Source organism: Lates calcarifer, linkage group LG13 (genome assembly GCF_001640805.2).
Source record: "Lates calcarifer isolate ASB-BC8 linkage group LG13, TLL_Latcal_v3, whole genome shotgun sequence".
In the NCBI taxonomy this organism is placed as follows: Eukaryota; Metazoa; Chordata; class Actinopteri; family Centropomidae; genus Lates; species Lates calcarifer.
The window spans coordinates 26273518-26299201 of NC_066845.1; the positions used below are offsets into that span (position 1 = coordinate 26273518).

The following is a 25684-nucleotide window of genomic DNA, read 5'->3' on the forward strand; positions in this document are numbered from 1 at the left end:
AGTTAGTCGTGGACACAGAGAGCTGGACACGAGTGAGAGTTGTAACGAACTAAATACAGTGTTTATCGTGTCATTTTGTTAATGTCGGACTGTGAAGTGTTGTTGTTGTTGATTTGTGTGAGTTTGGGACTGTTTACAGAGAGCTAGAGGAGTGAGTTGAGCCGCCGCCATCTTGGGAGAGACGTCAGTGGTTGTTTCACCTGAACAGGCGAGGGTGGAGGCTGTGGTTGGGAGGAGCTTCAGCGGTCGTAGCGGGTGATTTGCCGGGTCCTGAGGATGGTCTGCGGTTCCCTCTCTGCTCAGACAGGTACAGCTGTTCTGTTTCTCCGTGAGCCTCTTCAATGAACTCTGTTGGAGGCTTGTTGAAAGCAAAGTGAAGCTGAGACAGAGTTTGTGTTGTTTCCCTTCAGACTGAGTCGTTAACACCAGCTTTATGCTTTAGCCTCTCATTTACTTTCATCACCAGTACAAGAAGACTGTATGTCTGGAGGTGTTTGATACTCTCTGGTGTTGTTCTCTAAAGTTTGGATGTTCTTGTGAACCTTTTTCATCACAAGCAGTAAAGGTTTCCAAACCTTTTGATGTTGACAGAGTTTTAGGGACAACAGGCTGATAATGGAGAGAAAACAAGATGCTGTGTGGTGGACTACATGTCATCATGCAGCATTAATCAGACAAATGCATTTAAAAACTAACAGAAATCACAGTAAATGACCGAGTAGAGTCCAGACAGATGTGCAGTAGAAGCTGTGAACAGACTTCACCTCAGTAGTTGATGTTAGAGCTCCACCTGCTGGACACAACAGTGTAAACACACAGCAGAGGAGCAGTGGATCTTAGTGGATCTCTCCTCACTTTAACCATCCATTCACTCTAACATGCTGACTGGGACTATTCAGAGGGTGGACACAATAATAGAAACAGCTCAGATATAACACAGACCAATAGTCATCAACACGTCTGATCTCTGTGAACCTCATCATGTTGTTATTCAGTGAAGCAGCTGGAGGAGTTGGTTCAGCTCAGTCTGGAGCCTGTAGTTTGTCTTTTAGTTCAGTCTGTCAGACAGAGTTGGTGAGAAGCTGCTGTCATCCTGTGTTTTGAACTTTAATGTGTCTCTTCCTCTTTTTAGGTCACCTCGTGTTTCTTTCATAAGATTTGGAAAAACAATAATTCAGCTTTAATGTGACACATGGTGAAATGAAACTGAATGAGACCATCTTTAGCAGCTGCCTTCATCACTGGGATTTGCAGAGATGAACAAAACAACAGATCAAAAACATCTGAATTTTCAGCAGTGAGTAAATCACAGGAGAGAAAAGTCAAGAAAGTCTCAAAGTCTGAGACTAAATATTAAAGAGTTGAACTGATCTCACCAACAGGAACAGTGTTCACATCCAAAGGAAATGAAAGACACTTTAAACAGGATGTTAAATAAATGACCTTTGACCTGAGTCCAGTCTGAACATGTAACATTACAAACCTCACAGAGCTGATCACCATGACAGAGCTGCTAGAGTTAGAGTCAGTAACATGATTTAAATCTCTTCTGAATGTAGTAATTAAAACATGGGACGGCTGATGAGGACAAACAACAGGACAACTGTTTAGCTGCAGCCATTTTTGGAGATGGTGTGACTGAGTAAAGGACAGGTGATGTAGACGAAGGATGGATCTTTGTGAAATCATGAGGAGGTTGTTCATTAATCATTCTGATCTGAAGACTGTTGGAGGCTTTTACTCGTCTATATTTTTCTCTTTGAGGGTTTTCATGAGGTTTTCATGAACATTCAGGGCTGATCTGATTCACTCTGAGGTTTGTTAAAGTTTCCAGAAGGTGTCACTATAGAGTCGTCTTAGCATCTCTCTGCAGGGGAGTGATGCAGTTTTCAATGTGCTACTCTACTCTCTAGTCTCTACGTGGTCTTTCAGCCATCTACCTCAACTGTGTGTTTCAGTCATTGTGGTGAAACATGAGTTCACTGATTAGTCCTGCTGAGTACAGAGTGGTATCTGACTGTTAAAAGAAAAGCAAACAAACTAAAAGAGAGTGAAATTAAACAAATGTAAGAGCAGTGAAAACTAATGGGAATGAAAATGAGTCATTGCTGCAGGATGTTGAGGTTGATGACTGAGAGCATCAGGCTGCAAATGTAGCTCCAGATACAGTGTGTTTAGAATGTTAAAGAAATGTAATTCTTACTTTGTCATACTTGTTCTCTTTTATTAACAACACACACACAACACACTGAACTACAGCAGAAATACTTTATTAATCTGTTAATAATCTGTCAGAACAGGCCATTAAAAAGTCACCTGAATAGTGTCATCATTCATAAAGCATTAGTTCTTATTTTACATAGAACAAATCAAAGAAACAACACAACATTCATTGTTTATAATATCCTTTGTTATTATTTAGATTCATCTGACAAACAGTTTAAATGATATTCATGCTTAATATTTAATATTTGTTCTGTGGCTGTTCTCCACTGTGGAAAAAATAAAAGATGTACAGAGTACTGAAGAAAATAAATCTAACATACCAGAAAGATTTTCAGACTAAAAAACAGCAGCTCATTGCTCCTGCTGTTTTTATAACACAGTCAAAAAAAGAATGACATTATCTTTGCTTATTTTAGTTGTTAAAGCATCCATTCTTATTTTATATGGAACAAACCAAAAAACAACAAAACATTCTTCAACATTAGTCCTTTATGTTCTAATTCTTTAAAATGAAATAATATCATCAGCTGTTAAATTAGTTGATCAGTTGTGATGATTTTATTACAGACTGGTTGGTGCACCTCAGCTTTAACAGACTGTGTTATGTTTGCAGCTTAATATGCTGAAGTAGCTGATTCACACAGATGATGAAGCTGCTGACTGGAGCTGTAGTTGAGGTGTCCTGATACACAGCTTTATAGACACCTGGCAGCCAATCATAAAGAGCTCTTTTCTGTGGCTATGTTAGACCCCTGTGATGACAGCAATGACTAAATATCCCTAAAATGACAGTTGTTGAAATCAAGTAATGTTAGTAAAAAAGAGTGACACTGTTACATTTACTGAGAAAACAGATCTTTCAGAGGAGTCCACCAATGTGTTTCTTCATGCAGAAGTTTCTGTATCAAGTCACTGATTTGTTTTTCATGAGTTTTCTGCAGATTTTCTTTTTCCTGCTCATTTATCACATCCTCCATTTCTTTTTCCTGTTCATCCAGTAACTTGATGATTTTTTTCAGATTTCTTCTCCTGTCTTTCACACATTTCACCAGGTCACTGATTTCTCCATGTTTCTCCCACCGTTTGTTTTCATTGAGGTCTGAAAGTGCCTTTAACAGGTCATACTTCTCCTCTTTGTCTTTTATTTGTTGCTTATACTTTTCTTCTTCATCTTTTATTTGTTTCTTATACTTTTCTTCCTCATCTTTCATGTATTGCTCATTCTTCTCATCTTTTTCTTTCATTTGTTGCTTATACTTTTCTTCCTCATCTTTCATGTATTGCTCATACTTCTCTTCTTTTTCTTTCATGTGTTGCTTATACTTTTCTTGTTTTTCCTTTATTTGTTGCTTGTACTTCTTGTCTTTTTCTTTCATTTGTTTCTCATGCTCTTGCCTCTGAGCTGCCAGTTCCTTGATGTATTTCTCTCTGAATTCATTGAACTCCTCAGCTCTCTTTCTGGCTTCCTCCTCGTATGTCTTCCTCAGAGTTTCCAGGTTTGTTTTATAGATTTCCTCTAATTCTTTTTGCTCTTTTTCCTCCTTTTCTCTTCTGATCCGATCCTCTTCTCTTTTCTTCTCAGATTTTTCTCTTTCCTGTTTGTACTTTTCTTCAAGTTTTTCTATTTTCCTTTGCTCTTCCTGTCGTCTCTGTTCATCTTCTTGTTTTTGTTTCTTCCACTCCTCTTTTCTTTCTTTCTCCCAGGCCTCTTGCTTTTTCCTCATCTCTTCTCTACTCTGCTCTAGTTTTCTGTCAACACTTTTCTTTTCCTCTTTTTCTGACTGAATCTGTTTGTCCAAAATTTCAAGTTGTTTTTTTAGACTCCGACGATATTTTTCTTCCTCTCTTTCCCTTTTCTTGTTCTCTTCCTCTCTCTTCTTCTCATCTTTCTTTCTTTGTTCACGCTCCTTATTTAGATTTTCCTCCATTTCCTTGAGCTGTTTTTCTCTCAGTTTTCTCTCTTGTTCAATTTCTTCTCTCTGTTCTTCCATTCTTCTTTTCATGGCTTGCATTTCTTCATCATATATCCTTTCAAACTCCTCCCTCTCTCTCTTCATCTCTTCTTCCTTCTCCTTCAGGATCCTCTCCACTTCTTTCTTTATCGCTGCTTCAGCCTCTTGCAGCATCTCATTAGTGAAGCAGCTGCCTCCATTTTCCTTCACCATGGTGTTGATCTTGTTGATCAGCTCACTGACTTGTGTGTGATTGTGTTTTTCATAGTTGTTAAACACATGGTATCTTCCTCCACAGTCAGAGATCAGCTTCTTAAAGGAATCATCACATTCCTGTTCAATGTATTCTTCAACAGACAGCTTCACATGTTCCAGTTTATCTCCTCCAGTTAAAAGAATGATGGTGAACTTCTCTGAATTCTTCCCAAAGACTTCTTTGATGAGTTTCAGTGTCTCCTTCTCCTCTGCTGTGAGTCGTCCAATCTGTAACACCAACAGGAAGACATGTGGTCCTGGAGCCAGAAGACTGATACATTTCACCATCTCCTCATTAACCTCTTCATGAGACATACTACTGTCAAACAGACCAGGAGTGTCGACTACAACAACAGGACGACCATCCACCTCCCCCACTGCTTTCTGACAAAACCTGGTGACTGATGTTTGACTTGATTCAGCTTTAAACACCTTTCTTCCCAGAATGGTGTTTCCTGAAGAGCTCTTTCCACAGCCAGTCTTCCCTATCAGCACAATCCTGAGACTCTCTGGACTCTGTTTCTCTTCAGCACCTGAGAAATAAGAAGACATGGAGTTACTTTAACAATTTAAATACTTAGTGCTGCTGGTCTCACACCAGACAGCTGTTGTACATTTATATAGATATTTATATATTTAATATTTAAATCCATACTGCTGCTGCTAAATATCGCCATACACCCCTAAATAAATCCTACTGTACATATCCAATTATTTATATATATTTATTAATATTCTGGAAATTTTTGCACAAACATTACACTGCACTCAAACTGTAAAAACTGAGGCCTATGCAAACAAAATTTCATTCAGTATACACTTCCTGCATACTGAATGACAATAAAAGTCTGTCTAAGTCTAAGCCTATTTTGAGCACTAAATAAACTGCAAGGTATATTATCATATATATAATATAATGCCACACTACTTACAACTGACAGTGCTTTTTGTTTTCCGGTTCTCAAGTTCAGCCTGTAGCGTGGTGATGTGTTTCTCTTGTCTTATGACCTTTTCTATTTGAACATGTGCAAACATCTCTGTTGTGTAGCAGGATGGTTCTTTGGAGAGTCTAACTTTGTCCACAGTGTCCAACAGATCTGGGATCTGCTGTTTGTCCTTGATGTTGAGAACAACAGATCTTCCTCCACAGCTCTGACAGAGCTCCTGGATGTTCTTGTTTTCCTTTACAAAGTTAACAACAGCTGGAGCTGTAGGATCTGACTCCACAGTGAACAGAATCATGGTGAAGTCATTGACTCTAGAGCTGAATGTGTTCTGGATGGTCTTTAACTCTCCCTTGTCTTCATCAGTGAGGGGACCCACAGGTAGGACCAGGATGAAGGCATGGACGCCCTCAGGATCACAGAGGGAGATACACCTGAATGATTCCTCCATCACTGCCTCCTGAGGTTTTCCATACAAGGCAGGCAGCTCCACCAGGGAAACCCAACGTCCACACACCTCTCCCTGATGTTTAACACACTCTGATGAGGTGGAGACTGAATGAAGCTCTGTCTGACCTAAAATGGCCTTGGCTGCTGAAGTCTTCCCTGCTCCTCTCCTCCCACACAGAACCAGGTTTAAAGAGGGTTTGATGTGTTCAGACTTTGGTCTTATGGTCTCTTCAGTGAAGGTGAGGAAGGTTCCTTTGTTGTCATGCACAATGTTCTCAATCTTCTCCATTAACACTCTGTGGTCATCTTCAAACATGTAGTAGCTTCTTCCTCCACAGTCTTGAAGGAGTTCATTAACAGAGAGACTCATGTTCTCCTTATGTGTTATGACGACCATTGAGTATCTAAAAGCATCTTGACCAAACAAACTCAGGATGAACTTCAGTGTTTTTCTGTTCCTCTCAGTGAACTCAGAAGGTTTCACTAACAGCAGCAGAACATTTGGTCCAGGACGACAAAGAGTCACACAGCTCTTCATCTCTTCTCTCACTGCTTCAACAGTCAGACTGAGGATGTCTGGAGTTTTCACTACTGTTAGAGATTTTCCTCTCCACTCTCCACAGGTGGACACACATTGTTTGATTGGTAAATTATACTGAAAATGAAATCCTTGCACTCCCAGAATGAAATTACCAAGTTTTGTCTTTTTTTTCTCATTTTCTCCGACCAGCACAATCCTGAGCTCAGGCCCTGTAACAACAAAGAGGAAAACACATGGTCACAGGTCAGAGTTGGTGACAATAGATAAACTGAACATTTAGCAGGAAAGACTCTGCTGTTTGGAGGAAGCTCTGCTCTCAATGAATCTGAGCAGCAACAAGGATTCTGCTGAGAGCCGATCATCCAAAACACAATCCCTTCCTGACTCATATGTATTAGAAGGACAGAATAACTCACATAAGCATAGAGCAGGATGCTAATAGTATCATGATACAAGGAGTCATATTGTTCAGTGATATTTCCCCAAATCTAAATTTATTTATTTATATTTAATACAAATATTGAGCTATCTATGTACTTTTACTTCATCTGTTTCTAATACATTTACATTTACCAATTTGGAATTTGACACTTCCAAAACAACTTTCAAGTCAGGGACAACACTAAAGCTGTTAAATAAGGTCAAGTGCAAGGAGATCAGGTAAAGGAATTTACAGTAAGTACTAGTTAGGCATATTAAGATGATAGATGTGTTGGGACAGGAGGTGCTCTCAGAAGAGATGAGTCTTCAGGAGATTGTTGAGGATACAGAGGGACACTCCTGCTCTGACAGTGTTTGGGAGCTGGTTCCACCATCAGGGAACAACAAACCAGAACAGTCTGGACCCAGACCTCTCTCTGTAGGCAGCATTAGTGACCTGAATTAGATTCAGATGGCCATGTTTAGTCAGTGGAGGTCAATGAGCAGCAGAGTGACATTTGACCTTTTAGTCCGATCAGAGACCAGAAGCACTGCTACATTCTGGACCATCTGTAAGGATTTCACTGTGTATGAAGGGATGACCACCAAAGGACTACAGTAGTTGAGGTAGATAACCACCATGACAAGAGTTGAATACTGAATCAGATAAGGTCTGATTTTTCTTATGTTTTTTAGTGTGAAGCAGCACGACTGTGAGACACACCATGGGAAAGTTGAGTAACAGTAAAGCTACTATATCAACCACTGACAGCTACAATGAAAATGCTGTTAGCTGTGATTCATTTGCCACTGTAAATGTAATGTGTGACATGTCGATTTGAATACTGAGAAAAGACAAAACCATCACCAACACCAACTTCATCTTGATGTCTTCATGTGATAACAATTTGAAAGTTTACTGGCAGGTTTTTGCTGAATACCAGAGAGAATTTAGCCCTGTAAAAAACAAATCAATCAATCAAAGTAATTGTTGACTTAATGTTCAAACCTAATCAGAGACCATATCGATCACATTATAAAACAGTTCCTGAACCTACCAACAGCTCCAGAAGGATCCAAGTTGACTCTGACTGCTTCCCCTTGTTTCAGGCTTCCATAACCACTGGATAAATTAGACTTTGTGTCCTCAAACACATCACAGATCACATGATCTCCATTGTTCTCTTTCATAATTTGGCTGAAGCGCGTTATGAGCTCTTTAAGTTCAAGGTTCTTCTGCCACAAAGACCTGTAGTTACATTTTCTGATCATGTCCTTTAAAGGTGGATGGTTCATATATTCTTCCATGAAGCCTGCCCTCTTCTCTCTGGGTGTTGATATCAGAACCAGTGAACGATCAAATGATTGATTACTGAAGAGTTGAAGGACTCTGCAGAGCCTCTCCTTCTGTTCCTCAGTGAAGTCTTCAGGCTGTAGAACCAGCAGGAACACATGAGGTCCAGGATCACAGAGACTCACACAGTGTTTCACATGTTTTGTCAGTTTGTGTTCAGAGATGTCAGGAAGCAGCAGATCTGGGGTGTTGATGAGAACTATTTCTTTCTCCTCCACCTGTCCTCTGACTCTCAGACAGCAGTCTGCTTCTTCCTCTGTGTTGAACTTACTCTTTCCCAGTATGAAGTTCCCCACTGAACTCCTCTGAGACCAGCTGTTCCCCAGCAGAACAACCCTCAGCTCTGACACTGAAATGAACATTATTCAAATGATTAGCTAAATCTAGAATATTACAATTGAATATACTGCATATTAATGTTGATTTCAATTAGTCTTTCTAGGTTCCTAAATCTTATAATGGTGAGCTCCAACTGTTAAATTCTGATAAACTGCATATCATCTGTAACAGTGAGGATACAGAAAAAGACAAATACATTCTGCAGCTGTCCTCCACATGTTTAGGACACAAACAACATCAGTCAGTGTGCAGCGATTATTGGTGTCTCTGCTGACAGGTATGATTTTACGAGTTATTGTTAGCATATTTTCACCCAGGTCATATTGTTAAATAAAAAAGGCAACTAAAAAGTACTGACATTAAATGAACTCCCAAATCACTACAGGGTAGAACTCAGCTCTTTTGAAAAGATAGAAGTAAAACATGATTTATAAAAATTTATTCAAGGTTCCCTTTTCAGTTCGACTCACAGTCGGGACGAAAGTAGTCATTGCTGCTGCATTTCAGGGAATTTAAATCATCATCTATAAAAACACAGAAAAACACAGATTAAACATCAAACAGATATAAACACACAGTCATGACAGAAATAGTGAAGGTCTTCAGCTGAAGTCTAAACCTGAACCTGCAGGTCTGCACTAAAAACCAGGTTCAGACTGTGATGTGATGAAAAGCCTCAGTCTTGGGTCAGCTTTAAGTTTAGTTCTTTTCAAATTAATTATGAAATGAAATTTCTTTCTTTTTTCTCCAGAAACTCCTCTTGTTCTAATATGAAAAAAGTTACATGATGGAGATTATGTACAATGTATGGCTATTATATAACAAGACTTATCTTATGAGGATAAAACCATGTGGTTCACAGTCACCCTGAGTGTGAGTCTATAATATCTATTGACCTTTGTTATTTGGTACTATATTGTGAACTCTTTTGTCCCTGTCAGGATCCTGTAGGAATGATGACACTAGTCCTCCAGTGATCTGATTGGTCAGTTGTTGGGCTGTTAACAGTTTCGATCTGATCCTCTGAGGCTCCAGAGCAGCTGCTCCAGAGCAGGTTAGCCGTTCAGCCCTTCAGTTACCATGGAGATTTACTGAGGAAGTGAACCACTATTCTAAGACTGAGTTAAACCTGAAGTTACCTCACTAACAACAAATCCTGCTTCGTAGTACAGGCCTCAGAGTTATGTGTAAAACATATGGACAGTGTGAGATATCAGGGGCCATGTAAGCCATATTCCATTCTGGCCCTCTCACTTACATTTATTCTCCTTCCACATATATATATATATATATATATATATATATATATATATATATATATGTTCGCTTTCACATCAATTTATTGTTATTCTTACACCCACGTATCTTTATTGTCATATTCATATATTTCTAATTGGCACATTCATACATTTTCACCCTCATATTAATGCCTTTTGTTCTCTTCTGCACATGCATTCAATGTATAATTTAATATTATAAATTTTATGTATGTAAGAAGAAAATGTATGTCTGTGGAAAATATTTAAGAGAAGAATGTGTGCATGAGTGAGAGAAAGTATAGTGGTAATAGAAGGCAGGTCATTTTAATGCGCTCTGATTGGCTGAGAAATTCGTGCAGAGTCACGCTCAGGTCCAGGTCGGCATAGAGAGGAGAGCTGAGCCAAAATTATTACAGCAAGCTACTGGAATACTAAGAAACATTTTATCCCCAGAAACCATCACATCCTTGCCCTTGAGGACTGCCCCTATTTTTAATTATTGATGCATCGGTCAGACTAAAAAAAAATGTTCATAAACCAATCATTAGCCTGTTAGCACATTAGCACTGCAGGATAAACTGTAGACTTTACAACCAAATTTCGTCTTAAATGAGAGCTTCATGCCCATTACGAAACGCGCGCATTTACAGCGGAAACTACCGGTGTTACGACTAGTTAAAGCATGCTGAAGGAGGAACTTCCTATGTCAGTGAAAGTAATGGCTACAAAAAAAATTAAAAAAGGAAAAAATACACGCATGTGAGAGTGATAATGAATGTATGTGAGAGGGCTAGAATAGAATATGGCTTACATGGCCCCTGATATTGAAAAGACAGTGTGTTATCCAGACTGATAAAGTCTGACTGGACTCACCTGCTGCTGCAGACGCCATAGTGAACTCTGCTGAGAACAGACTGATCCAACTGGAGGAGGAGGAGACAGGATTTAGGTTCTCTTGTACTAAACTCTGTTACACACACACTCACTCAGTCATAATTACATATTTAACTCTTCATAAAAACATTCTGTCATGATCTGTCCCTCTCAGTGACTCTGTTGTTATATTATTTCCTTCTTTGTGTGTCGGTTATTTTACTTCCTGTCTTTTTTTTCATGCCCATGTGATTGTTTGCTCTGTTCTAATTAGTTCCACCTGTGTCCTCTTATCTTTCCCTCACTAGTGTATTTAAGTCTCTGTATTTCCTTTGCTCTTTGTCACTTCATCTGTTCAGTTTCTTTCATGTTGTCTTATGTTTCTCTTTTCTGTGTTTTCTGTGTTTATATCATGGCTCCTGTTTCATTTGGGATATTCTGTCTTTTGTCAAGGTATTTTAGAAACCTTCTGGACCTGTTGTTCGTTTGAGCTGATCAGTGTGCTGACAGTGTAAGTTATCAGAGCTGTCAGTCCACACCTGAAGCATCTTTCAGATGACTTCCTGCCTTTCCTCTAATAGAAACACTGCACATCACATAATGTCAGTGACGGTAACAGGTTATAAACTAAGTAGCCAGTGGCCATGTTGATTTAAAATGACAACCTGCTGGCTAAGGTCACCAGCCTTTCCACTGTGGAAAATGATGTTAACTGTGTTAGTTAACCATGTTAGCTTGTAATAACCAGCAGAATCTATTCAACTCTGATAAACTCTGATAAATCCTTCCTCACCCTGATGTGCTCTTGTGTTTTAACCACTGTAATCTGAAATGGCAGAGTTACCACTGACATTGATGTTCTCCATCTGAAATAAAACTCATAGATCTTAATAAAACTAATTGATCTTAATAAAACTAATAGATCTTAATAAAACTAATAGATCTTAATCGTTTTCACAGAAACCACTTTTGTGATTTCTCAGGTTAAACTCTGACTCTGTGCTTTAATTTCTGATTCCAGTAAATTAACCTGAACAAAGAGCCGCCGCCATTTTCCCCACATGTTCCGCATTTACAGTAACTTCAGTAACTAACATGTTCAGCCTGATATTAACACAAGTAAATTAAACTAATAGAATATTATAAAGAGTTCCATGTTTATAGACTGACAGTGTTTCAGTCTGTCACTTTATAGTGTCTGTGAGTAGAAAGCTGTTTCCAGACCAGTTAATGTTACGTTACCAAACATGATCACAGGCATGAAAGCACACTTACCTCGGAGGATCAATAATTAATTTTCGATGTCGGTGTATGTTCCCCTGCTTTTAAATCATCGCTGCTCCAGATCAGTCCGCATACAGACTGTATTTAACCCTCTTTTCTAGTTCTGAAGGTTTCAAGTTTCCTGTTCAGCTGGATTTCTTTCTGCGCCATCAGTCCAAGACTGAAAGTGAAAGTTAGACACAGGTTTCTCAAAAAAAAAAATAAAATAAATAAATAAATAAATAAAAAACGGGGGTGGGAGGGCGTTAATAAGTAACTTTATATTAGATTTCTAGTCTTTAAATCACTCTTGAACATTTCAGTTCCTCTGATGTGCAGTTTAATGAGATCTTTTATTTAAATATTTGCTTTAATATCTGAATTTCTTTCTGAGTGGAAGACAAAGTTAAAATCAGGCTCTCAGAGAGTTACAGAGGCTGACAGAGTAAATGCTCTTTGTCTCAGTCCTCAGTTCTCCTCCAGGTTCTCTGATGGTTTTGCTTTTCAGAGTCTTTAAGAGTCTGTTTTAAATTCATGGAAGAAAATATTTAGCTTTTTCCTTCATGCTAAATATCATGATAAAAACCAGTAACCCAGACTCAGTCCAGAGTGAGTGCTGTTATCACAACCTGCTGTTCAGGATACAGTCACAGTTATAAGAGATGGAAGTCCTAATGATTAGAGAGGGAGCTTCAACATTTTTTTAAAACTTGGTCCTTAACACATTCTTAAAGATGGAGACAGAGACAGTAAATGACCGAGTAGAGTCCAGACAGATGTGCAGTAGAAGCTGTGAACAGACTTCACCTCAGTAGTTGATGTTAGAGCTCCACCTGCTGGACACAACAGTGTAAACACACAGCAGAGGAGCAGTGGATCTTAGTGGATCTCTCCTCACTTTAACCATCCATCCACTCTAACATGCTGACTGGGACTATTCAGAGGGTGGACACAATAATAGAAACACTTGTACTGTGTCCGGTCAGCAGGTGGGCGTGGCCATGACGTGTGTCACCTGCACGCTCTACCTGCAGGCTCCACCCCTCACCTAAAGCAAACGGAACATTTCCAGGTGAGGACGAATCTCCGACCGTGTGCTGCATGTGTGAAAGGGGAAACAGTGGAGAAAGTCCGGAGCTGATCCTCTGGACAGTTGATGTGTGAAAACGGCTTCAGAGTGTCCAGTGAAGCTGCATGTGTTTGGACTGTGGGAGGAAGCCGGAGGAGCCGGAGGAAACACACACAGGCACAGGGAGAACATGCAGACTCCACACAGAGAAGCTGAACCGAGGTTCGAGCAAAACAACATGTCAGGTAAAATCCTCATGCACACCTTCTTCCTCATGTCTAACATGATGAGTCTGTCTTTGATCACAACCTCCAAACAAGTCCAACACATTCAGGAGAAATCTGAACAGTGGAAACAGATATTTGATTGTTGGTGTTTGCTCCATAGTTCAGACTTCAGTCTTGTTGAGTAGAGAACAGGTCTGTGTTGTCTTCAAACATCTGTCTGATTGTTCTTGATGGTGAATCAATCAGACATATTGATTGTCAGTGACATGATGAAAGGATTTGAGGACGGTCTCAGGCCTGATTTAAAATGAAAGAACCTGACAGGTTCACAGGAGCCTGGTGTCAGGAACCTGGTTCTGGAGGCAGGACTCCACCTGAAGAGAAACATTTACCTGATGTTGGAGTCGTCTTCATCTCCTTCATCCTCATCTTCTTCCTTATAATCAGTGTTGGACTCTTAATATCTGGATTTAAATCCTGTTTCTAAGTTTCAGTTTTTCCTTTTTTTGTCTCTTTGTTCTTCAACAGAACCAGATTTCAGAGTGAAATAGTCCCAGAAACATTTTTAATAACCTGGAATCTACTGTAGTTACTGTTCAGATGTTTCAGTTCTCAGTGTCCTGCACAGAATCAGACTCATTCATCACTGTTTATTCAGCTTCTTCCTCTCATTTGTCTGTGATGATAAAACATGAACACAGTCTACATTCAGAAATATGAATCAGTTCAATGAAACAATCATCTTGTTTTCTTTTTTAATCAACATTGACATGAAGCAGACAGGGATCAGTTGCAGGTCCTCTGGAGGGCAGGTGGATCTCAGGAAACAGAGCTGTTGTTGGGGCTTTTTGACCCCGGTGGAGGTCAAAGGTCTTTCGATGCTAATCTGATCCCATCACCGTGGTGTCACCTGCAGACCTGATCTGGAATACAGACTTTTCCAAACTTTCCAGACAAAGTCAGCTCACATGAAGAAACAAAGAACATTTGCAAGTCGTCTCCAACAATAGAAACAAGTTTCATTTAGTTTAGTTTCGTCAAATCAGTTCAGTCAAATGTTTCTATAGACTGTGCAGCTTAAACATTTGGTCCCTGAGTAGGTTTAAGGTAACATATGACTCAGGGTGGTGTTTGTGTTCAATACATAAATAGATTGACCTGTTAAACACAGGCTGATGGTTAAAACGTCTCAGGGAAGTTCAGTCCTTTCAAAGGAGGTTAAATTGGTCATTTCTAAGGTGCAGAAAGCCATGGTCTGGTTTGGTCTGACAGTTTGTCAGGTAGAGAGAAGGACTGCAGCTTCTACAGTTACAGAAGCAAAACCTGTGGTGTTGGAGGATTTAATAAAAGAGTGAGGAGGATGAGGAAGGATTTGGTCCAATCAGATGTCAGTAGAGGAGAGGAACCTCAGCTGTGGATGTTACTGAGCTGGAGTTATGTCTACAACAGTGATCATTTCAGGATTGGTCTGCTTGATGTAGACCAGAGGACAGTGTTGTTGTGGTCAAAGGCTAAAAAGAGCAGGTTTTTCTGAAGAGAGGAGGAATTTGTTCAGATGCCCTTTCACTAACTGCTCTCTGTTCATTCACTGGATTCTTACACGGTTGCGTGACTTCAAGATGTTTTGCAGCCTGCTGTACTCAGATCTCCTGGGACTGGTTGGGTTTGGTCCTACCTCTGTGTCACACTTCATCTCTTGCTGTTGTGAATGCATCTTTTCTCCCCCTGCAACCAACGTTATAAGAAAGGAATGAGATGCATGTTTCTGTGAAACTTTATGTGAGAGAATATGATCTGACTTTCTCACCATCGAGTTCAGTGGGCTGCTGCTTCTCATTGGTCCTGATGAAGATAATTTCCACTCTGGTCTCCCTGATTCTGGTCCACCAACTGCAAAGTCTTGAAAACAGATTTCTTCTCTCCCTGCACTCCTCCGCTGCCTCCCCCTCTCTTTTCTCTCTCCTCTCCTCTTCCTTCTTTTGTCTTTCTCCATCCTTTTTCTCCCTCCTCTGTAGTTCTTTCTCCCTCCTTTTTTGTCTTTTCCATTCGGCCTTCTCTCGTCTTACTCTCTCTTTCATCGCCCTCCTCTCTCTTTCTATCTCTTCCCACTCTCGTCTATCTCTCTCCTTCCTCTCCCAGTTCCTTCTTCTCTTTTCCTCTTTCTCTTGTCTCTCCATTTCTTTCTTCTGTCTCTTCTGTCTTGCTCTCTCCAGCTTCTTCCCTCTTTCTGTCACCTTCCACCCCCACACCTCTCTTGTTCTCTCCACCTTTTGCTCCTCTTGGTCTTCATTCTCCTCCCTCTTTTCTTCCTTCTTTTCCTGTCTCTCTCTCTCCTCGTTTCTCCCGGCTGACTCTTGTTTCTCCGTCCACCTGACATGTTTCTCCTGCTCCACTTCCTGTTCATCATCATCGACAGAAGTCAAGGGGCTCTCACCCCTTCGTCTGTGTTGCTTCCAGGTGGTAGAAGCTCTCTGTCCACGTTTCTTTCTTTCCCTCTCCTCCTGTTTTCTGCCCCACTCAAAGACAAAATCACAGAGCATCTTCCTCCGCTTTACGCTGTCTTCTTCATCCCACAAACGGATGTATGTGGGATCTTTCCAGAAACAACAGGATTCACTGCTGTCAGAAGACAAAGGGCTGTCACCCCTTTGTCTGCGATTCTTCAGAGTGGTCAAAGGTTCATCATCTTCTGAAGACGAAGGGCTCTCTCCCCTTCGTCTATACTGCCTCCAGGTGGTGTAAGGTTCATCATCATCTTCAGAAGACGAAGGTCTCTCACTCCTTTGTCTCTGTGTCTTCATGGTTGTAGAAGGGTAGTTGTCTTCACAGGACGAAGGTCTCTCACCCCTTCGTCCGTGCTTCTTCCAAATGGTGGAAGGGTTGATGTCTCCAGTGGGTGAAGGGCTCTCACCCCTTCGTTCAGGTTTCTTCCATATCATGGAAGGGTCAGCACCTCCTGGAGACTGAGATCTTGTAGAGGAACTTGGTCCAGAACTGGATGTATTCATACTTTCAATGATGCGTTCGTATACCGACGACGTAGAACTGCAGACACAAACACACACAGCAGTTATTTCACTGATGATTATCAGAAAAGTTAGAACAGAAGTGCTACAGTCAGAGTGGACCCTTTAAATGATCTTTAATTATGTTATCTGTTAAAGAAACTGCAGGTCACTAATACAGCATTTTCATTTTTTCTAACTAATGTTGAATTTCTTCTAGTGCAACAAAAATCTACACAGTTAATTCTGTTTTGCACACGTGAAATTTAGGCAACAAGTGAAGCAAAGTTTACAACTTAAAATTGTTTTGTGCAAGAAAAAAAGTTCATTTCCATCTCCTAGTTACACAAAAGATGTTCATCTTAATGTAAATGTTATCAGGAATGTAACTTATGAAAAAAGTGACTCACTTAAAAGAAAACGCAGGAAAAGTAAATTCCCTGCTTCATCAACACAATACAGTTCTAGTAAACAGAAGAAAGTGAGTAAAAAGCAGTTGTGTCCCAGCTGCAGGATGGTCTTACCTCTCCAAACGTTGATTTGGGAATGAGTTTGGAATTAATTTCTCCTGTAGATCAGCAAACGCTCTGTTCTGTTCTGTTCTGACGTCACAGACAACAGAACATTAAGGTTCTGTTCCAGCTTTCATCTCTGTTCTTAAGGAACACACACACTCACCTCATGTACACAATGTTATCCTGCCAACCCAGGGATTTAACTACAAATGTATATATATATATATCACCAACCTCTGGGCCTTCATCACTTTACAGAGTAAAGTCAAGACCTTATTAATTCTAATGGCCAGTTAATCATTTAAATTTTTGCCTTTGTTTTCACTCCCAAATATCAAGAACGGGAGTTGTTTAAAACCTGTGTGATCTACAGTACTGTGCAAAAAAAAAAAGGGCACTTAAGTGTCAGGCACTTAAGTTTTTCACATTTTGATTTGTCAGTATAATCTGCTAATAATCTGATCTGATCCCAGATTCATTCTGCAGCATGACAAAAAGTCTGAGCCCAAATAAAAAGCAATTTTACACGTTTGTAAAGGATTCTGTCAGCGGCACTGCACACTTATAGACCTGCAACCCTTTATTTTTCAGATTTAATGATGATGGTTTTGTATTTTGTGTGCACCTGAGTGAATGTGCTGTGTATATGAGTGTGTGTGGACAGACATAGTTATTGTAGTTAAGTAGTAAATCTGAGTTTGCTTTAAAGGTGTGTGAAGGCGTTTGTTGAATATTTCTTGTGCCATAAAAACATGATTTAAGTTTTTGTATTTTGTCTAGTATTTTAGGAAAGAGGCTAAGTTGTGTTTAGTCTGGGTAATGTGTGATACGTCGTGTGACGGTAATTTTGGTTAAATATTGTTTGCATTTTATATATTTATAGCAGAGGTTTCATTTGTGGGATTGTGTTTTGCTTTTGTTTCCATTTATAAGATGAAATCCCTGTTTTGTCAGACATTCAAAACATGAGTGAAAGTCTGGTTTTAATTCTGGTCAGTTTTAGTTATTGTCGTGACGAGCTGCACCAGTGACAGCAGCTCAACAGATAATGTTGGAATCACAGAGTAAAAGAAGAGAAAAAGAACATTACAGCAAAAATAAAACTTTATTTGACAAGAAAATAACTTCATTCCCCAACAAAGGAAAATAAAATCACATCATTAAATCTCTGTATAATTTGTATATTTACAGAATCACAGTGATGTTCGTCTCTGTAACAGTCTGTTAGAATCAGCTTCACGATGTTTACACACATGGTTACAGCTGCATATCAAGTTTTCAATTAATACAATTAACCAGTGTAAAAGTTCCTCCTGTGAACAACAACAATGTGGATGTGTAAAACCACAGTTGAAGATGTGAAAAGTCTTTGGCTCCATCTAGTGGCTGCATCAAGAATGACATTTTCTAATTTTTCTGGAAATGAAAAACGTTTGCCATCAGAATAATTTGAAAAATGTTATATCAGACATAAACTAAACATTTACCATCTTAAATGAGGATCACTCTATGGTGGAAGCACAAATCAATAAACTTGATGCTGTTGTAAATTCATTCAATTTACATTTATAATGCATGTTTTTCTTTTTCAGAGCTTGATGCGTTCAAGAACCCCCTCACAATTAATCATTCTGTTGTCCTTTTCCAAGTTTACAAATACATTTTTACTACTCTCTGTTTGCTTTGGAGACCAGTTCATGAAATTAAATTTGGGCTGACCGAGCTAAAGGCGAGTTCCAGGTAGACTGGAGAGGTTGACCACCACACAACCTCTTACACAAATAGGGAAACAAAACAACCGAACAGTCCCTGAAGAGGAGGAGTCCCTGTTAGACTCTTCATTCAGGCAGCAGCAGCTAACTATCCCTGCATTATATTTTACATCAGTAAGGCAACATGAGGTAAAAATAACAAAAACCCTGTCAGTGGCTGTGGAGCATCTACGTCCACAGCTGGTTTTCAATCCTAAACATCGTCATATAGACAGAAATGTGTCTGCTGTTTCAGACGACCATGAAAATCAATGTGATCAGTCAAACTGGACAAAAGACAGGAGATAAATCCGGCACTGAGAACCTTGATCTCTTCAGATGCACAGTAAACAGAAGGCCTCAGTTTCACTACAGAAAGAGAAAATACAGCTGCAGTGGTGAGAGAAAAATCTGATCTTGAAATGTCAAGGCCTTTAAAATACAACTGTCTCTACTACATGTTCATCAAGTATAGTATTTAAGATTCTAGCAGAAACTTGTTTTGCTGCCCTCTGCTGGTTGGTACTCCCAGGTGTGTCAGTGCACGGTGACATCACTGTCAGGTGTTTTTACAGGTGAGACGGACCTGAAACTTTCCACCAGAACAGGCCTGGTGTTTAATGACTTTTTAAACCTATTTAAAGTGTTTGTGCATGTCATTATATTCAAGCCCATCACAGTATGTTAGTCCAATACATCTCAGTATTGTCAGTTTGTAACATCTTCTATAATATATTTACATCATATTTACAGATCTGTATACAACACTGTTGTCTTACTACACTGGTTTCCAGTGCGTTCAGGCAGCTTCGTCCAGCAGCCTCTGCAGATTCTTCTGCACCTGCAGGAGCAGACATCATGTTACACTTGTGTAACTTATAGCCACTGAAACAAACTGTGCGTTTCCACTGGGATTAATGACAGTAAATGTGTCCAGAGAAATGATCTAGGTTAGTTAGTTTGGAGACGAGTGTTGTCCTGAAACGTTAACGTTGTTCAGACACAGAGTGCAGAGTGATGGATGAGGAACAAGCTCCTCTTACAGATGACGTCCACACTCTGTGAACAGATCACTGACTATAAATGTTTGATTAACAGCAACAAGTGTCTGGTTTCACTTTGCTCTCTGGAAACTTTTCTGTCGTGAGGTTTCACGTGTTGATGAAGGAAAAACATCCTGAACATTATGTGGACATTTACATTTCATTTCTAACCTGTTAGATACCAACAGACTCACTGACCTTCTCCAGCTTCATCAGGTTGATGGTCAGAAGTTCAGAGAAGAGCTCTGTGTTCACGTCAGCGCCCCCTCGCAGGAAGTCGTTTCTGGAAAAAAATCACACAGTATTGGACAGAAATTCTTAACTATCATCAGAAAATGTTCAGATGTGTCAACAAACAGTCTGAATGAATAAAATCCTGTGACCCTGTACCTGAGAACAGAAAACATGTGAATCTGCTCTGTTTATATGCATTCATGTTCAATAACTTTTATTTTTTCACACTGTATATTATAAACTTTAGATGTCAGCAGAGAGCTGAGGTCAAAACCCCGCTGACATTTGTTATCTTGTAAATAACTATGAACAGCCATGGTGTGAAGCCTCAGCAGTATGGCATAGCTTCATAAATCTAGATAAGGCTGTTGATTTTTTTATTAATGATCTAATGTTGTTGTTTATTCATTCTTTTCTGTTTTCTACTGTTTCAGTGGCGTCTAATGAACAGGACTGAAAAACAAATTTACTCTGGAGAGTTGGTGAAAAAAAACATAAGCCCCCACGCTGGGAACTGTAATTTAACTGTAGTTTGTAGTTTAACTTACAAATGAAATTCAGAAATGTGTCACTGTCTGATAGCTGCTGGATCTTTGTAAAGTGACTAATTGGTTCCAGACTTGCATATTTGGGAATTTTGCAGCTTCTCTTTATGATGCTAACATCTGAAAATCTTCCAGCTGACAGTAGGAAAACCTGTTAGTAATGATCATCGCTCTTCCACATCAGTTTGTATCATTTCTAAGTTTTTCATGTTTTCCAGGACTTTGTGGACGAGCTCTGTGTCTCTGAGAGGTCGTGAACTCACTCCTGTGTGAACTCTGTAACGGAGCCGAGCGTCGTCAGCATCTGCTCCAACGAGAAGATCTTAAAGGCCAGGTAACAGGACGACAAGACCAGGACACACACTCTGAGAAAACACACACACACGGTCAATTGGTGACAGATCCAAAACTTTTACAGTGAGAGAAGTGAAGATAGTTCAAAACTTAATGTCAGAAGTGAACGATTCATATTTCATTTTGAAGAGATGAATGAATGAATGAGTGAATGGCAGTGAACTTACAGGAACAGGTAGACAAACAGCAAAGTGTTGAGAGAAACTGGTTTCAGAGTCCTGCTGTCCACCATCACCTCTGAGCCTGGACACAGAGAAAACATGCAACTTATTAAAGTATTTGTTAAGGAAGAGCTGGAGGTGGGGGGGTCAGGAAAAAGGGATAGTTCACCACCTTCACACTGCCTGATGGTGCAGGTAATCATCTCACCTGTGTGCTGTGTCTCGTGCTGCTTGTGGTCTGAACTCTGCTGGTTCTGATGCTGGTTCTTCACTTTGTGCTGGTCTGGATGCTCAGGAGGAGCCGCTCTGTCCGTGTGCGTCAACACATCCAGGAACGGAGGAACAGGGAACTCTGCAGCGTTGAATAGAGAAGAGAAGACACTGACTTTAACTCTGTACTCTGTTATCCTCAGTTTGGATTTGCCCTGTAAAACCCACAGGGAACTACAGGGTCATGTTTGTCATGTGAACACAGTCAGAGGAGGAAGAGCCGAGGGAGATGTGAGGGAAATACTGTGCAAGTAGGAAGTGAACTGAATAATAAATGCAATTAGATAACATAAAGAATACAGAGGGAAAATGAAAGCAGCAGGTTCACAGCTCTGTTCCTGCTGCTGAGATCCACAGTCCTGTTTAAACTTCATGTCGTGTGCTCACTAATTCAGTAAAAGCAGCTAGAAACGAGTCTCCTGAGTCCACGAGTCATGCTCGTGAATCCTGTGGTGATACCTGCTATCTTGTCGTAGTCGGGGGTCTGGGAGTCGGAGCTGCTGCTCTCCTCCATCTCCTGCCTCCTCTGTCGCACCGCTCCATCCAGGTCACTGAAGTCACCTGAGAAACTCTGCAGAGATTCACACACAGCATGTTCACTGGTTGGTGAGTTAACATGGAGTCGTTTGAGATTGGACCACGTATCATGTTGATGATGATGTGTTTGTGGTTTTGATGTGTATGTGTTTGACTCACCAGAGGAAAGCGAGGTGTCAGAGGTGACCTCTGACCCCTGAAGCTGTTCTCTGCTGAGGAGGGGACGGGGCTGCTGCATGGACTCTTCTCCTGTTTAACAGTCACATATTGTATGAGCATTTCACAGAAGCTGGCTGATATCAGAAGATTTAGAAGCACAGTTTCAGGTGCGTCAGGTTTCACACAGTGAGCTTCTCCCTCTGAGATTAAACTAATGAATGCATGTTTTAAGTTAAAGGGCGAAATATAGATTTTAGGGGTTTAAAAACTTGTGGAGGAGTCTTGACGTTAGCTGTGTCTCCCGGGTTTTTACCTGGCTGTGATTAACAACAGGTGTATGAACTGTAGTTTATGGCCTCATGTGTGAAGTCTGTCCTACCTCCAGATGAAGACAGACGGACATCAGGAACTTGTAGGTGTTGTCTCTGGAGAGGAGGGACACGAACACATACTGCAACAACAAACACAACAGTGACTGTTTATAATGAAGTCCAGAGGTTTTTGTAGCGACAGATGTTTGGTGCTGAGTGTTGATTGGACGGCTGTTGGATCTCTGATGTGGCTTCGGGTCACAAACTATCAAAGTTTCCAACCTCACAACACTGTTGTTGAATTAGACAAAACAACAGTTATATCTCACTACACAGCTCAGATTTTAAAGCTCAAATTTCTGATGAACTTTCTTATATTATCTCTTTAGATCTCGTCAGGATGAACTGATGAGTCTCTCTCACCCTGTCGTTTCCAGTGGCGATGACCAGAGCGTTTGGCACCAGGATGGCAGTTTTGGTCTTCTTGATGTGGGTGATGGACACCACTGGGATGGCAATCTGGGACGGACAAACACCAGGATGAACAGGTGAGCCCTGCAGGGACTAGTCTACTCTCTGTTGGTACAGTATCACTCATCCTGTGGGGAGCAGTGGTCACACTGTCATCAAACCTCATCAGAGAAAATCATTCAGGAATATAAAGTGCTGTCTCTCTGCAGTGTCAGCTCTTAACTATTGCTACACCATTTTGTTTCTCTGCAGTAGAGGGATAGATCCAGGACTCTGCTCTATTGTAACAACCACTTCACAAAACACCTGCCACGCTGTCTGCAGCAACAGAAACCTCTGTCCCAGTTCACAGTACCTTCGTGTCTTTGCCAAACACCTTGGAGTGGAAGCAGATCCAGTGGTCGGAGACAAACATTCGTCCCTGGTAGAGGATGTCTTTCTGCAGGGCACAGGTGTAACCTGACAGGCAGGTAAATGACATCAGGTTACTGAACACGTCATTTTCAAAGTGTTAGCTCAGTGGAAAAAAGAGATACAGTACACTGTCAGGATCAAACCAGTGGAATAAGATTTACAGGAAAACTGAAGTCCAGTTGTTTACTTCCACTTCATCACAGTGGGTTGGGATTGAATGGAGTCATTGTTGATTCAGATTGATCTCATACTTTGTCATAAGCATTAAATCATCATGTGGTGCTTAACAAACAGCTCACAGGTATCAAATGTTCACCTGTTATCTAATCCCTCATTCAGTATTTAAGGTGGAGCGGATAGTTGTGAACATTAAAGACTCACTCTGTCGGAGCTGTTCCTCTTTGCTGATCTCCTTGAATATTTTATGGTACTGGCAGTTGCTCTTGGAGAGCTGAAACACACACACACACACACACACACACACACACACACACACACACACACAGTTAGGATACAGTAACATTAATGCTGAGTGATGCTCACACTTAAAGAGCTAAAAGTAAATGGACAGACAGACTGAAGGAGAGAAGTCAGCTACAACTACCAGGGTGCATTTCAGTAAGAAACAATCAGAGCTGATTCTGGATCAGGTGTCAGAACATTCAACACACTCTGAATTCACTTCAGCTTTGACTGACTTTTCTCCAGCACAGCAGCAGCTGAGGCTCATGGGTAATGTAGTATTTAGAGCTGAAATAATTCACAATGAGTAGAAAATAAACTGGTGTTACGTTTGTATCATCCAGGAGGTTGTGTTTCTGTGTGGAAGGACACTGAGGAGATCCTTAACACAAGGTTCTCTCTTTTGAGAAGCATCATATGAAAGTATGAACAACACTTAAACCTGTCTCTCCTTTCTGGCAGTAACAGTAATCAGACAAACACTGTTGATGCATCCTGACATCTGTCCTCACTGTCTGTCACCTTCTTCTTTCAGACTGTCATCCGTCCTCTGAACAGTTTCTTTTTTATCTGGAGAATCAGAAACCTTTCTGAAAACTTCCCAGGTTTTTTTTTTACTGTACTCTGTCACGGTTGCTCCCCTCTCCAGCTTTGGCAAACCAGTCGTTGCTGGTTGATGTAAAATGCATTGCTACCAGTGTTCCAGCATGTGAATGTCGCCACAGACACCAGATTTAAAACTGTGGTTTACTGTGAAATCCAGAGATTTAACTGGTGCTGACAGACTTAACCAGCATTAAGACATAAAGTCCTGTAGTGTAGAAGGAGGTCTGCCACCCAGACCAGCCTGAGCCCCAGTCTGTACCTCCAGATGCTCGGTGACAGTGTCAGTGATCAACAGTGAGATAATGATGTTGGGAAAAAGCCAGTCAGCAGAAATGATATCTGATATCAGTGTCTGAGAGCGGCTGCCATGCTGTAACGTTTATAGGTGTGATAAAATATGTATCAGAGTTTAGTTAATGAAAGCTCACCTGGCTGTAGTGAGACTTCTTTCTCTCTATCTTGGCCTCTGAGTCTGTCTGGACCTGAGTCAGCAGAGAGTGGTCAAAGGTCTTTGACCTGCAGAAACAAGATCAATACACACAGAGAGGAATTAACTTACTGTGCAACTAATACACATTATATAAAGTGTTATATCACTCCTTCACCGCACGCTTCATGTCTGTCTGTCTGTGACCCTCTGAACTCTAATTCAATTGGATTTATATAAGACTACTTATTATAGTCATCAAGAAAAGATCATTCAGCCTCCATGGCACGGTCCATTTATCCAGTGGAAAAACATCCTAACATCTGGTTTCATAGTTTCAGTTAAATGTTGACCTTCAGAGGAAAGCTCCTAATGATTCTGCTGGCCTTTGACCTTTCCTATAGCGCCACCATCATGTCAAAATTTCCACTGACACACAAAACACAGAGAAGCTCAGTTGTCCTGATTACGTTCCTGATTCCCAGTACGACCACTTTCAACTTTTCTGACCACAGGAACTTTTCTTAAGAACCACTCTGTCAAGATTTTTGCTCATACTAGCTCCATTTTTAAACCTGCTCTTCAAACATGTTATATTAAGATTAACCATTATAGCAAATATATCTTAAAGAATTATGTCTCACTAAACCTTCTGGGGGCACAATCGTGTCTGGTTTATTGTCTTGAGTAAAAATCTTAAATATAGATACGAACACCACAAAATAATCTTTATTTTAAAATGTGATAATGAAGCTGTTTTCTCAAGAGCCAATAATAAAAACCTCTTAATAGCACCCAGACTACATTCCACATACTGTACACATTAAAAAACAAATAATTTAATTCAAAGAAAACAAACAACAAAACCTCCATCCTGTTGTTTACCTGACTAACGCTGGTTTCCTCCTGCCTGAAGACTCCCTCTGCTCCTGATCAGCAGCCTGCAGAGCTTCACTGATCATCCTCCCATTTCTCTGACGCTCCTCCACCACGTTCTCTAAATCTGAACTACACACAGAAGAAAACAACAGTCAGCATTATTCACATGAACAGTTGTTTTTGTTAAGTTTCCCTTAGATTCGTTTCTTAAAGAGTTCAGTGCTCTCTGGTGGACAAACTCTGTAAAGGAGACACAGTTTTAAAATGACCTCACACATATCTCTGACATTACTGTGCTGGTTTCTGTTACTTATCTGTCAACAAACTGTTTACACCGATAAGACTTAATGTTATCTTTGATAAGATCA

The 25684-nt window shown here is 40.3% G+C and overlaps 3 protein-coding genes and 1 long non-coding RNA gene across 6 annotated transcripts in view; 1 reads left to right on the forward strand and 3 right to left on the reverse strand.

Moving 5' to 3' along the window:
- On the forward strand, positions 1-20599 carry LOC127143161 (uncharacterized). The gene is made up of 3 exons (XR_007814393.1): positions 1-307; positions 12863-13190; positions 20484-20599. It is a non-coding gene; the product is annotated as an uncharacterized LOC127143161 (long non-coding RNA).
- LOC108881595 (protein lava lamp) lies at positions 2255-12062 on the reverse strand. The gene is made up of 6 exons (XM_018673648.2): positions 11889-12062; positions 10614-10663; positions 8952-9005; positions 7847-8491; positions 5366-6577; positions 2255-4966 (listed from the first exon to the last, which is right to left on the reverse strand). Exons 2-6 carry the CDS (start codon positions 10630-10632, stop codon positions 3066-3068), a joined length of 3831 nt encoding a protein of 1276 aa, XP_018529164.2. The 5' UTR covers positions 10633-10663; positions 11889-12062; the 3' UTR covers positions 2255-3065.
- On the reverse strand, positions 13685-17193 carry LOC127143157 (trichohyalin-like). Its single transcript, XM_051074877.1, has 2 exons — positions 14980-17193; positions 13685-14897 (listed from the first exon to the last, which is right to left on the reverse strand). Exons 1-2 carry the CDS (start codon positions 16178-16180, stop codon positions 14758-14760), a joined length of 1341 nt encoding a protein of 446 aa, XP_050930834.1. The 5' UTR covers positions 16181-17193; the 3' UTR covers positions 13685-14757.
- The window catches only part of gramd2b (GRAM domain containing 2B), a 12043-nt gene continuing 4137 nt past the window's right edge, over positions 17779-25684 (reverse strand). For 2 of the 3 annotated variants that reach the window (XM_018673741.2, XM_018673742.2), the window contains exons 2-14: positions 25323-25445; positions 24439-24526; positions 23324-23393; positions 22884-22987; positions 22481-22576; positions 22126-22197; positions 21747-21836; positions 21510-21621; positions 20989-21132; positions 20787-20862; positions 20529-20630; positions 19685-19769; positions 17779-19284 (exon numbers count right to left, since the gene is read on the reverse strand). In XM_018673741.2, the coding sequence (XP_018529257.1) occupies positions 19243-19284; positions 19685-19769; positions 20529-20630; positions 20787-20862; positions 20989-21132; positions 21510-21621; positions 21747-21836; positions 22126-22197; positions 22481-22576; positions 22884-22987; positions 23324-23393; positions 24439-24526; positions 25323-25445 (1204 nt within the window). In that variant the 3' untranslated portion in view covers positions 17779-19242. The remainder of the gene's footprint in view (positions 19285-19684; positions 19770-20528; positions 20631-20786; positions 20863-20988; positions 21133-21509; positions 21622-21746; positions 21837-22125; positions 22198-22480; positions 22577-22883; positions 22988-23323; positions 23394-24438; positions 24527-25322; positions 25446-25684) is intronic. The other variant, XM_051074878.1, reaches the window with a different exon arrangement.

What these genes read in the sequence shown, in the direction of transcription:
- LOC108881595 (XM_018673648.2), bottom strand. An exon ending in TGACTACTTTCGTCCCGACT is followed by an intron (nt 8,492 to 8,951) that starts GTGAGTCGAACT and finishes TGTTCATTTCAG; the next exon opens with TGTCAGAGCTGAGGGTTGTT. An exon ending in GGATCCTTCTGGAGCTGTTG is followed by an intron (nt 6,578 to 7,846) that starts GTAGGTTCAGGA and finishes TTGTTGTTACAG; the next exon opens with GGCCTGAGCTCAGGATTGTG.
- LOC127143157 (XM_051074877.1), bottom strand. Translation starts at nt 16,180, where the DNA reads ATGAATACATCCAGTTCTGGACCAAGTTCCTCTACAAGATCTCAGTCT. An exon ending in GCAGCCCACTGAACTCGATG is followed by an intron (nt 14,898 to 14,979) that starts GTGAGAAAGTCA and finishes CGTTGGTTGCAG; the next exon opens with GGGGAGAAAAGATGCATTCA.